Source organism: Lagenorhynchus albirostris, chromosome 10, assembly GCF_949774975.1.
Source record: "Lagenorhynchus albirostris chromosome 10, mLagAlb1.1, whole genome shotgun sequence".
Lineage (NCBI taxonomy): Eukaryota > Metazoa > Chordata > Mammalia > Artiodactyla > Delphinidae > Lagenorhynchus > Lagenorhynchus albirostris.
Window position 1 is genome coordinate 92,671,798 of NC_083104.1, and position 13,500 is coordinate 92,685,297.

At 41.3% G+C, this 13,500-nt stretch overlaps 1 protein-coding gene across 1 annotated transcript in view; it reads left to right on the forward strand.

The window, feature by feature from the left end:
- Positions 1-1,437: 1,437 nt before the first annotated feature.
- The window catches only part of DTNBP1 (dystrobrevin binding protein 1), a 119,733-nt gene continuing 107,670 nt past the window's right edge, over positions 1,438-13,500 (forward strand). The window contains exon 1 of the mRNA XM_060163654.1: positions 1,438-1,577. Within this exon, the coding sequence (XP_060019637.1) occupies positions 1,519-1,577 (59 nt within the window). The 5' untranslated portion in view covers positions 1,438-1,518. The remainder of the gene's footprint in view (positions 1,578-13,500) is intronic.

The following is a 13,500-nucleotide window of genomic DNA, read 5'->3' on the forward strand; positions in this document are numbered from 1 at the left end:
ATAGGTGAGTAGTACTTACTTTGGATAGAGTGTCAGGAAGGGTTCAAATTTTAGGACTTCGTAAGCCGAGTAAGGAGGTCAACTTTTTTTCTAAGGGCACAGAAGGATTTAATGCAGGAAAGCGACACAATATGATTGCTCTTTTAAATAATTCTCTTGGCTGCTGTATCAAGGATGAGTTACAGGCGTGTGCATGGCAAAAGAGTAGAATAAGGGGACTTGTCAGTATTCCTGGTGAAAGATGATGGTGCCTTGGACCAGGGTGATTATAGTGAAAAGAGGAGCAGGTTCTAGCAATACTTTAGAAATAGAGTTGATTGGACTTGATGAATTAATATTCAGTAGGTGGGGAAAATAGGAAATGGTAATTTCAGGTGGCTTAACTTGAGCAACTTGGTGTATGGTGGTGCCACTTACTGAGATGGAAGAGACTGGGATTAGGTTTGAAAGTGAGTTTGCAATAAAATTTTCAATTTTTGGTATTTTGGGTTTGAGATGTCTGTTGGATACAGGTGGAGTAAGCAACTGGTATGAATTGAAGGAGGGGGAGGGAGGACAGGGTTGAAGATGGAGATTTGGGCTTCACCGGTGATTCGATAGGATTTACAGCATCCTAATGGATAGAATAACCTAGGAGGGGGCCATACATGGAGAAGAGCAGGAGCCTGCAAATGTGGCCTTGGGAGCAGCTGCTGAAGTAGGAGGAGGAGTGGACAGGAAGGGAGAGTGCATGAATGGAGTGCTTGAAAGAAAGAGAAGAACGTGTCTTGAGAATGGGATAAGGACTTGCTTGAGAGCCACCGAGAGGTCGAGAAAAACATCAGGGCAGGTAAGTGACAAATGGTATCGGCAACATGGCGGTCACTGGTGACTCGACAAAGGCCACCTCCTTTGGTGTGAAGGGCACGAAAGCCTGATGGGGTAGGTTGAAAAGAGAATGGAAAGTAAAGATGTCGGAACAGTTGATTTTTGCCACTTTATCAATGAAGAAACCGAGGCTCAGAATAATTTTCTCATCCAAGGTCAAAGCCAGCGGGGTCAGATCCTGGAACCAGAGTCCACGAAAGTGTTTGCTACAGGGGAGGTGCATGCTATGTAAGAAATTGATCCATCTCTCTTCCAAACTGTGAAAACAAACGCTGCACTCACTCAAAGAAGCGCTGGTTTTAAAGCATTCTTTCACGTGGCCACTTCAATTTTAAAGAGGAAAAGGAGAGGGCCTGGCTTTGGGCTAGGAAAAAGCATCCGAGCCGCTCAGTTTCTCGGCTAGGAGAGAAGGACCGCCCTTTTTCCGCAGCCAGAGCCCGGCGGGGCCCACTGCGGCTGCGCGAGCCTGGGCGCGGCGGGGGCGGGGCGGGAGCGCGCGAGCCGGGGGCGGGAACGCGGAAGGGGCCGCGACGCGGAGGCGAGAGCGGGCCGGGGGCGGGGCCGGCTGCGAGAGTGCGGGGCGCGCCGTGACAGGTGCGGCGCGGTGTTTACGCGGGGCTGAGGGCGGCAGCGGCGGCGGCGGCAGCGGCGATGATGCTGGAGACCCTGCGTGAGCGGCTGCTGAGCGTGCAGCAGGATTTCACCTCCGGGTAGGTACACGGTGGGGGACGGAAAGGGAACCCGTGGGCCGGGCCGAGGAGCGGGGGGCACTGGGACGCGGCCTCCACGCACCCCGGTCCGGTCCCTCTCCCTCCCTCTTCCCCAACTCCCACCCGCCCCGCATCTCCCATCCCAGCCAGCTCGAGGAAAGTAACGAACTTTCCGGCGTCTGTCCGGCCGCACAAAGTAACTTAGGTCCCACCGGGCAGGCTCTGACCCGCGCCCCGGGCCCGGAAGGGGGTCGGGAAGGCTGCGGGCGCGCCGGGGATCGTGCAACCCCTTCCTGGCAGCCCTGGCCGGCCCAGGGGTGTGTCTTGTGAGGGGCGAGCGCGCCTCCCCGCTCCTCTGCCCCGGGGGGACGGTGACCCTGAGCCCCCTCCCACGCCGCCGAGACCCCTGCTCTCTCGGGCCTCGGAGCTTCTGCGGCCCCGCCTGCAGCCGGGCCGCCGCCCCCTCCCCAGGCCGGAGGTCGCGGGCGCGGCAGCCTTCACCCACGGGGGCCCGGCCGCGCGTCCTGTCCAACCTCGCGCTCGGTTCGCTCGCTGAACCTTTGCCAAGGCTTGGTGCCTCTTTCCCTTTTGCTTTCTCTCTCTACCTTTGCCTCGGGTTTAATGCCTCAGTGAAGAAACTCTAGGGCCACAGAAACAACAGAACTATGGCAGTACTATTAATGCCTAGTGGTGAAGCGCACACGGACCAAGCGGTTCCCGAACTTTGCTTAGAATCACCTGGGAACCTTTAACCATCTTGATGCCTGGGTCGCAAACAATACTAATTACATCAGACTGGCGATGGGGTTTTAAAGACCCCCAGGTGATTCCTGTGTGCGGCAAACTCTGGGAACCGCAGGCATAGACGCTAACGCCAGAAACTCGCAGAAACGTGTTTCTGCAAGTTTCTCCGCCTCAGTTTCCACGACTGGACAACGAGGGTGAAGATGGTACTCATAGGGTTATTGTGAGGATGAATGAATTAACAAGTAAAACTGGGCAGTCACACTATGTCACTATTGTAGTGCTTAATTCATTTTAGTTTTTCCATTACTTTAGAAAGGGTGTCACTTTGATAAAGGATTTGTCTGTCACCTTTAGATTACGAATCCTTTGGAGAATGCTCTGAATATGAGGGCCTCTCCATCATGTTTTAAATTTCTAATGAGAAAGACGTTAGCTAAAATTTTATGGGACAAAAATGTTTATATTGTTTCCCTCTTGGGTGCTGCGTAGTAACAAACTGTCAAATACTTGAGCACTGACATGTAAAGCATTTTTGGTAATCTTGGTTTGGTGTCCTTAAGAATATTAGTTGTAGGTGCTGTAGCAGTCATTCACTGATGCTGTGCTTGCATACTTGCATTTCCTCCCCCCCCGTTAAATTTAAAAAGTAACTTCCTTTCAGAACGTAAATTATTGTATTGAAAAATTGGGGTATAATGCTGGAACGATAGCTTGAGAATGATCACAGATAAACACATCTGGGACAGCCCTGTTGTCATCAGCTCAAGGAATTACTTGATGGCGAAACAGTCTATCTTTTGGGAGTTACAACTACGGCGACTCCCTAGGTCATGTGGTTGCCTTTGAACCCATTCATTCTCCTGACATTGGCTTGAGAAGGTTCAGCTTACCAAGGAATATAGATTCTGGACCCAAACTATCCTGAGAGATCTGGAAAACCTGAGTTTAGATAGGGAGAGGGTTGAGGGGATCTGGGTGGAACGCCTTGGAAACTGACCTTACCTCTTGAAGATGCCATAAACTGGGGCCAGTTTGGGATTAGACATCCTGAGAGGGCTTTCATTCCGTTTAGGCCCTTCATTGGCTTCCTTGTACAGGTCATTTTCAGCTGACAAAGCACTGGACTGTCAGTGTGTGCCATTAGCCTGTCACCTGGCAGAGAAATAACTCATCTTCAAGAGATGTCTGTGACTGGCACCTTTAAACTCTGATGTTCACCTTTGTCAGGTCCACCAATTCCTAGGCGATTCTTTTTTTTTTTATTCAAACAGAAAGTCACAAAAATTATAATCATCCTCATCAGTTCACTCAGTCCCATGTAATTAATTTTTTTATCTTGATTTTTTGTTAGCACTTTTATGAATTCATCAGTTTTCCATTAGAGTTCTGAAAATGCTTATTTATTCAGTTCAGCAGTATAAGTCAGTTACCAGAAACCTGTACTTGTCAGAGTCTTTTCCATGAATTCCTTGAAGATGAAACCCTTTTATAGGAACATTTTTGCAGAAGCATCAGAGTACACCCAGAACTGTCTGTAAATGACAAAAGACTTAAAAATGACCACGGTTAAAGATGATGAAAGTTCATAATAATGCAATTGACAAGGAAATTTAGTTATTTCTGAGATATACATTTTAAAGTAATACCTAGAATTATGACTTACAACATTATACCAGGACATATAAGATTTTTAGAAATTTCATGTGATGTCTGAAACATTTATATTAACATATTTTCATAGAAATAACCCAAAGAAAGTTTAGTATTAGTTTTTTGTTTGTTTATACTGCAGGTTCTTATTAGTCATCAATTTTATACACATCAGTGTATACATGTCAGTCCCAATCACTCAATTCAGCACACCACCATCCCCACCTCACCGTTGTTTTCCCCCCTTGGTGTCCATACATTTGTTCTCTACATCTGTGTCTCAACTTCTGCCCTGCAACCGGTTCATCTGTACCATTTTTCTAGGTTCCACATACATGCGTTAATATACGATATTTGTTTTTCTCTTTCTGACTTACTTCACTCTGTATGACAGTCTCTAGATGCATCCACATCTCAACAAATGACTCAATTTCGTTCCTTTTTATGGCTGAGTAATATTCCGTTGTATGTATGTACCACAACTTCTTTATCCATTCATCTGTCAATGGGCATTTAGGTTGCTTCCATGACCTGGCTATTGTAAATAGTGCTGCAATGAAAATTGGGGTGCATGTGTCTTTTTGAATTATGGTTTTCTCTGGGTATATGCCCAGTAGTGGGATTGCTGGATCATATGGTAATTCTATTTTTAGTTTTTTAAGGAACCTCCATACTGTTTTCCATAGTGGCTGTATCAATTTACATTCCTGCCAACAGTGCAAGAGGGTTCCCTTTTCTCCACACCCTCTCCAGCATTTGTTGTTTGTAGATTTTCTGATGATACCCATTCTAACTGGTGTGAGGTGATACCTCATTGTAGTTTTGATTTGCATTTCTCTAATAATGAGTGATGTTGAGTAGCTTTTCATGTGCTTCTTGGCCTTCTATATGTCTTCTTTGGAGAAATGTCTGTTTAGGTCTTCTGCTCATTTTTGGATTGGGTTGTTTGTTTCTTTAATATTGAGCTGCATGAGCTGTTTATATATTTTGGAGATTAATCCTTTGTCCATTGATTCATTTGCAAATATTTTCTCCCATTCTGAGGGTTGTCTTTTTGTCTTGTTTATGGTTTCCTTTGCTGTACAAAAGCTTTGACGTTTCATTAAGTCCCATTTGTTTATTTTTGTTTTTATTTCCATTACTCTAGGAGGTAGATCAAAAAAGATCTTGCTGAGATTTATGTCAAAGAGTGTTCTTCCTATGTTTTCCTCTAAGAGTTTTATAGTGTCCGGTCTTACAGTTAGATTTCAAATCCCTTTTGAGTTTATTTTTGTGTATGCTGTTAGGGAGTTTTCTAACTTCATTCTTTTACATGTAGCTATCCAGTTTTCCCAGCACCACTTATTGAAGAGACTGTCTTTTCTCCATTGTATATCCTTGCCTCCTTTGTCATAGATTAGTTGACCATAGGTGCATGAGTTTATCTCTGGGTTTTCTATCTTGTTCCATTGATCTATATTTCTGTTTTTGTGCCAGTACCATACTGTATTAATTACTGTAGCTTTGTAGTATAGTCTGAAGTCAGGGAGTCTGATTCCTCCAGCTCCGTTTTTTTCCCTCAAGACTGCTTTGGCTATTGGGGGTCTTTTGTGTCTCCATACAAATTTTAAGATTCTTTGTTCTAGTCCTGTAAAAAATGCCATTGGTAATTTGATAGGGATTGCATTGAATCTGTAGATTGCTTTGGGTAGTATAGTCATTTTCACAATATTGATTCTTCCAATCTAAGAACATGGTATATCTCTCCATCTGTTGATATCATCTTTAATTTCTTTCATCAGTGTCTTATAGTTTTCTGCATACAGGTCTTTTGTTTCCCTAGGTAGGTTTATTCCTAGGTGTTTTATTCTTTTTGTTGCAATGGTAAATGGGAGTGTTTCCATAATTTCTCTTTCAGATTTTTCATCATTAGTGTATAGGAATGCAAGAGATTTCTGTGCATTAATTTTGTATCCTGCAACTTTACCAGATTCATTGATTAGCTCTAGTAGTTTTCTGGTGGCATTTTTAGGATTCTCTATGTATAGTATCATGTCATCTGCAAACAGTGCCAGTTTTACTTCTTCTTTTCCAATTTGTATTCCTTTTATTTCTTTTTCTTCTCTGATTGCCGTGGCCAGGACTTCCAAAACTATGTTGAATAATAGTGGTGAGAGTGGACATCCTTGTCTTGTTCCTGATCTTAGAGGAAATGCTTTCAGTTTTTCACCATTGACAATGATGTTTGCTGTGGGTTTGTCGTATATGGCCTTTATTATGTTGAGGTAGGTTCCCTCTATGCCCACTTTCTGGAGAGTTTTTATCATAAATGGGTGTTGAATTTTGTCAAAAGCTTTTTCTGCATCTGTAGAGATGATCGTATGGTTTTTATTCTTCAATTTGTTAATATGGTGTGTCACATTGATTGATTTGCATATATTGAAGAATCCTTGTATCCCTGAGGTGAATCCCACTTGTTCGTGGTGTATGATCCTTTTAATGTGTTGTTGGATTCTGTTTGCTAGTATTTTGTTGAGGATTTTTGCATCTATATTCATCAGTGATATTGGTCTGTAATTTTCTTTTTTTGTAGTATCTTTGTCTGGTTTTGGTATCAGGGTGATGGTGGCCTCATAGAATGAGTTTGGGAGTGTTCCTTCCTCTGCAGTTTTTTGGAGGAGTTTGAGAAGGATGGGTGTTAGCTCTTCTCTGAATGTTTGATAGAATTCACCTGTGAAGCCATCTGGTCCTGGACTTTTGTTTGTTGGAAGATTTTTGATCACAGTTTCAATTTCATTACTTGTGATTGGTCTGTTCATATTTTCTGTTTCTTCCTGGTTCATTCTTGGAAGGTTATACCTTTCTAAGAATTTGTCCATTTCTTCCAGGTTGTCCATTTTATTGGCATAGAGTTGCTTGTAGTAGTCTCTTAGAATGCTTTGTATTTCTGTGGTGTCTGTTGTAACTTCTTCTTTTGCATTTCTAATTTTATTGATTTGAGTCCTCTCTCTCTTGAGGAGTCTGGTAATGGTTTATCAATTTTGTTTATCTTCTCAAAGAACCAGCTTTTAGTTTTATTGATCTTTGCTAGTATTGCATTTACATCTGCTCTGATCTTTATGATTTCTTTCCTTTTGCTAACTTTGGGTTTTGTTTGTTGTTCTTTCTCTAGTTCCTTTAGGTGTAAGGTTAGATTGTTTATTTGAGATTTTTCTTGTTTCTTGAGGTGGGCTTGTATAGCTATAAACTTCCCTCTTAGAACTGCTTTTGCTGCATCCCATAGGTTTTGGATCATTGTGTTTTCATTGTCATTTGTCTCTAGGTATTTTTTGATTTCCTCTTTGATTTCTTCAGTGATCTCTTGGTTATTTAGTTACGTATTGTTCAGCCTCCATGTGTTTGTGATTTTTACGTTTTTTTCCCTGTAATTTATTTCCAATCTCATAGCGTTGTGGTCAGAAAAGATACTTGATATAACTTCAATTTTCTTAAATTTACTGTGGCTTGATTTGTGACCCAAGATGTGATCTATCCTGGAGAATGTTCTGTGTGCACTTGAGAAGAAAATGTAATCTGCTGGTTTTGGATGGAATGTCCTATAAATATCAATTAAATCTATCTGGTCTGTTGTGTCATTTAAAGCTTCTGTTTCCTTATTTATTTTCATTTTGGATAATCTGTCCATTTGTGTAAGTGAGGTGTTAAAGTCCCGCAATATTATTTTGTTACTGTCGATTTCCTCTTTTATAGCCGTTAGCAGTTGCCTTATGTATTGAGGTGCTCTCCTAGGCGATTCTTAACAAGAAAAAATCCATGTAATTCCTTTTAGTAAACTTTCATATTCAGCCTAAGATCAACGTATTTTTGAATATTTTGCCAGGCTGAGAAAAGGTGACATTAAACACAGCTTCATGTATATATTGCATGAAGGCACTGAGGGATTCAGGGATGAAAGCAACATGGCCCTACCTCGCAAAACTACCCAATTGGACCTGGCATTCCTTTAGAACTTGCTGTTAGTGCCGGTAGAAGCCAGAGCAGATGGCTTACAAAATAATTGGAAACTTCATCTGTTTGGGTTGCCCCAGGAACTCAGTAGAGAAGAAAGGCCTGGTGCTTTCCTGAGCTCCTTCACATGGATCTTCACAGCAGCCCGTAGCAGCAGCCTCTCCTCAGGGCTTTTCTGCTCATTTTCAGTTTCTGAAATTCATATATCTGGAGCTGGAATGTAGGCAATTATTTTTTTTTTTAAGTAAAATAGGATTTTTCTTTATCAGCCTGCAAGAGAATGTCACATTAGTGATTAAAGCATATTTGATGGACATAAAAAATTTCAACTTTCCATTCAAACTTAGAAAAAATGAAGCTTGAGGGCTGTGGAAAGATTGCTGCTGGCCTTCAAGGGACTGTAAATCGTCCATGGACTCGTGATCTTTTTTGTAATTTTTAATTTTTTATTCATAATAATAGCTATGTCAAAATCGAGATAAACCTAGAAATAATGTTGCTTTCTTTCTGGCCTAACTAGGTGGCCAGCTAGTCCAAAGGCCACGGGAGGGGACTGCCTCCCAGCTTCGCTCTTGCCCCCTCAGCTACATGAATCCTCATCTGATTTAACTCCCTCGGAGCTCTAGGAGCCTTTCGGAGAGTTCACACAGAACATCCACTTTTTAGGGACTGGCTTGAGCTCTGAGGGGGACTTTTGGACCCACCGAAGCATTTACTTCAAATCCACTCTGGTCTTTGATTTTTTACCTTCTGAGCAGTTGTGACCCACGGCCTCAGGACTGAAGTCTGCAGGCGTGTAAAACCCTTCAGGAAACTGACAATCAGATCTACCAAGGGTTTGCAGCTGCCTGTCACTGCCTGGCGTTTCCTGTCTGTAAATGCTCTGGGTGCTTTTGGATATGGATACAAGTGTTGCAACTAGATAGTGGGTGCTTCCTCCTCAAAGCCACCTCTGCCCTGACGTCCAGCCCTGCCCACTGCACTCATTTCCTCTTCTTCCCTCCTGTAGTATCAAAACCTCAAAGGAGAGGAGCTAACATTCTAATTCACAGTGTGGTAAAATGGTGAGGTTTTGCCTAAAATGTTGACTCTTCCATGGTTACTTACCTTTAGCAGGAAAAAAATCTCAATATTCAACTTGACTTAATAAACATTTACTGAGTTCCTACCGAGTGGCAAACACTAGGCTAGGAACTCAGTCTTCTTTATCATAGAAGCTTTTTTCATTTCTTAAAAAAAAAAGATTTAAGAGGCCACAGGCTCAGTTTCACCTGCTCTTTGCCAGTGTCTATGTATTGGACTAGATCTTGGGGCTACAAAGTTAACTAAAACCGTTTCTGCCCTCCGGATGCCCTAGACTGGTGGTAAACATAAAGCAAAGCAGAAGGAACTGAATGTGAAAGATAGAAGTGATGTGATTTTTGAGCCCAGAGGAAAGAGTCATTAGTTCAGATGCATTATGGAAGGCTTCAAAGAGGAGGTGGCTTCTAGACTGGGCCTTGAAGAATGAGGAGGGATGAGGATAGATTTGGGTGAGGGATTTCAGAGATGAAGCTCTTGTGGGAGAGGAACCTGGAAAGGAAGTTTAGTGTCTGATAATAGAGGGTCTTCAGTGCTTTGCTAAATTAATTCATTTATGAAATATTTATTGAGTGCTTACGTGTTGACAGGCACTGGGGTTACAGCGGAGAATGCATACACCGGACAGCAAATAACGTCCCTGCGCTCATTCTACTGGCAGGAGGCAGAATATCTAGAAGGTCATAAGTACTGTCGCTAAAAATAAAGCAGGTTAAGGGGTTTTGGGGTGGGGGGTTGCTATCTTATATAGGGTGGTCTTGCTTATTTTTAGGTTGACTGAATCTTCTGAAGGTTTTTGTGGAGGGGAGCGGCCTGAGCCTACCTATATTTCTGGAAGAATAATTTGGGAGGCGATATGATGGGAGGGTTAGAGATGGGGAACTGGGAGAGTATTAAGAAGGCTATAATTAGGGGGCAGGCCAGAGAGAATAGAAATTGAAGGAGGGAATAGTCCTGACATGACAGGCACTGGTCGATTTCATAAAATGTGAGACTAGGAAGTGAAAAAGGTGGAGAAATTGAGGTTGTTAATTTTGCAGTATCTTAGATAATGATGTCATTTACCAACAGGAGAGAAGTTGAGTAGTTTTGAGAGAGAAGGAGCAGTTGACAGTAAATGTGCTGTGAGGTCCAAGAAGCAGCTGGAAATTTATGAAACACTCAGGAGAGAGGTCAGGACCAAAGTGGTGTGTCTGGGGGTGATAAGGATAGAGATAGGGTATAGTCCTCTCTCCCCTTCCTGAGTCTCTGGCTTTTGTGTGAATCTCTCAGCCTTCAGAGCTTTGGGGTCATTTGCACTTTTAGGTATGGTTAATGCTTTCGTGTTTCCTGATCTTGGCTTTAGAAAAGAAAGAAAAAATGATAAACATTAACAGAAAAATATAATAGATTGGGTTTTTATTCATAAACAATTTAAAGTTGGAATAATGGAGACAAGAAAATGAGCCTTAAAGGACAAAATATGGCAATTAACACATTTTGTGGTGTTTTAAAGCAGCCATGCTCACCTCTCATAATAGCTGATGGGGTTAGATGAGTAGGAAATTGAAGTGAGGATAAATGGAATGCCGTCAAGGTCCCTCATGCCGTCGAGTCAGGTCCAGAAAGCACATTTCCTGCTCATCAGTCATTGTCGTGCTCCACCTCTCATTCTGTGTAACTACTTTATAAACTTTTTGTCTAAGCAATTTTGCTAGTTATCTCCGTTTCGTAGTAAGATGCCTCCCTCTTAGTATTTTCCGTAAAGCTTAAAAAAAATAAACGTGCTGGGGTCAAATTAAGGTAAGTCTTTGCAACAATCTAAAAATAAAATATTGTGGTGTCATGAATTTGAAGGTAAGTGCTTTGAACTCTGAAGTGTGCATTAGCTGCTTCCGGTAGAAAATAATTGTCAGGTGGCTCACTGAGAAGTCTGTGTATTAATATACTCACACAGCAGCACTCACGTCTCCCTGGGGGTATGCGGTATTGTGAAGACGATTAGGAACGGTGGAGAAGGCTTTTATGGGAACTGGTGCATCGGGGGACCTCTACTTTATTTTACTTTGACCCTGTAATGTACATAGCTTGTTACCTTAATTTTTTTTTTTTTGGCTTCTTACCTTTCATGATAGTGATAATTTTTACTAAATTTGGAGATCTTTTTTTTTTTTTTTTTTTTTTTTTTTGCGGTACGCGGGCCTCTCACTGTTGGGGCCTCTCCCGTTGCGGAGCACAGGCTCCGGACGCACAGGCCCAGCGGCCATGGCTCACGGGCCCAGCCGCTCCACGGCATGTGGGATCCTCCCGGACCGGGGCACGAACCCGTGTCCCCTGCATCGGCAGACGGACTCTCAACCACTGCGCCACCAGGGAAGCCCTGGAGATAGTTTTTAATTATACTTTTTGTTTGAATTGGTTTTATAATTTACGATTATAGTTTGCTGCCAAAGTCATATTTCCTTTACTTATTGTGTCAAATCATTATGGTAAGTACAATACTCCTATTTTATGATTTAGGAAACTGGGGTATTTCACTCAGATCAGTATTTCCTTCTCAGTGTGTCAAGACATTGTGGGACTTTATTAGCGGGTTGTTTCCAGCACAGACTCACTGTGAGAAACTTAAATAGAGTTATCCCCAAATAAAAATGGTAAGCTACTTTCAGTTGAATTCTGAGTTTTGAGTATATATTTCAGAAAGAACTGTCTTGCTTTTTTGGGGGTCTGACCTTATTTTTTTTCGACTTAAAGTGTTACATTGACTATTATTCTTATTTTATCTTTTTCTCTCCTGAACTTTCTTCACTGTTTCCAACATTCTTCTTGCTACTTTGTTTTCTACAGCAGTTTCTATTCTGAATTTTGGCATATTGATGATTTATATGGAGAAGGTGTGATGAGAAAAGATGAATATATAAAAGACTTTTCTTGTTATTAAAACTTTTTTTTACAAAGTTTTAAACATATACAGAAATAGAATAACACAGCAAGTCCCATATATTCATTATTCAGATTCAACAGTTGTCGACTACTACCACATTTGCTTTGTCTCTCCCTTATTTATAAAGTAAACCTCAGACTAAGCTCTTACATCTCTCATACATCAACTTTCATCTCTAAAAAAAATACATAAATGCAACGCCAATATCATACCTAGCAAAGTTAACACTAATTCTTTGATATTATCAGTTCTCCAGTCCATAATCAAATTTCCTGGTTCTTAGAAATGTCTTTGTACAGTTGATTTGTTCAAATCCACATCAGATAAATTCCGCACATTACATTTGGTTAAAGACCAATTTTTAAAGTAGGTGGTTGTTAAGGAGCCACCTGGGGAAGCTCTTACTGACCTTCCAACAATTTTATTTTCAGCTCCCTATAAGCTTCCTCCTTTCTCTTTTATTCCAAACTATTTTTTTTTTCTTTCTTCCTTTTGGGGAAGTGTGGAGGAGAACTCCACATTTGATATCTTACCATTAAGAAATTTAACATTTTTTTCAGAAATAAATATTTGAAATACTAACCTAAAGATTTGCTAGGTCCTATAATGAATGGTTCAAAGAGGGTCTTAGCAGTGAGCTTTCAATATCCTTGTAACACCTAACGATATGGAATTGTCCCAAATCACTGAATATAATACTAGAATCGTTTTGAGTATAATGCACTGCTGTGTCTGCCTATCCTAGTATAATTCTACCTCGGATGTCACAACTAAGTGCCTTTCTCAGCTTTTGGAGTGGAAATGGTTGAATGGCTATTAAAATACCTTTCCGTAGCTGTTGCTTAATCTTAGTTTAAACCGGATTTACTAGTTTCCAAGCTAAGCTTGAAAATTTATATTGTTTTTCTGGGACAGGTTAGACTTTTTAAATTCAACTCATCTGGAGAGATATATACAAATAGTTTTGTATTAAAGAGATTGCTAAGTCTTTTTAACATCGTATTGGAATTGATCTCATCAATATTTTAGTTTTTGAAAAAGAACATAGAACAATATAAAAAAAATCTTAGTATGAAATTGACACTGCAACTCGTTAAAAAAAATGACTTGACACTAGAATTCCCTTTCTGGTTTTAAGCCACGCATTATTGACCAAAAAGTTGTTATTCTCTGTCAGGGCTTGCACGTACAACTGTGCACAACAAAGGGTTGGGGCATTCATAGGAGAGTCACCTTGTATGCTAGGACAGTTTCTGACTGAGTGCAGTAAAGTGTCTTGAGAAAGGAGCACCTGTGTCTAGCTTTACAAATGCTTCGTGGAGCTAGCTGGGGTACTGTGGCCTATGCTTCAGACTCTATTTAGAAATGAATATTTGTGGAAGTAATCAGATTAAGAAGAACATGTCCAGATATCTCATTTTATGTGAGATTATCTCATAATTTAGCATTTGCTTTTTGGCAGTCTGTTATATGATACAGAGTCCACAGTTAAAGGTAGATAAAAATTGGGCTGGTGAAGTGAAAAAACATTGAAGT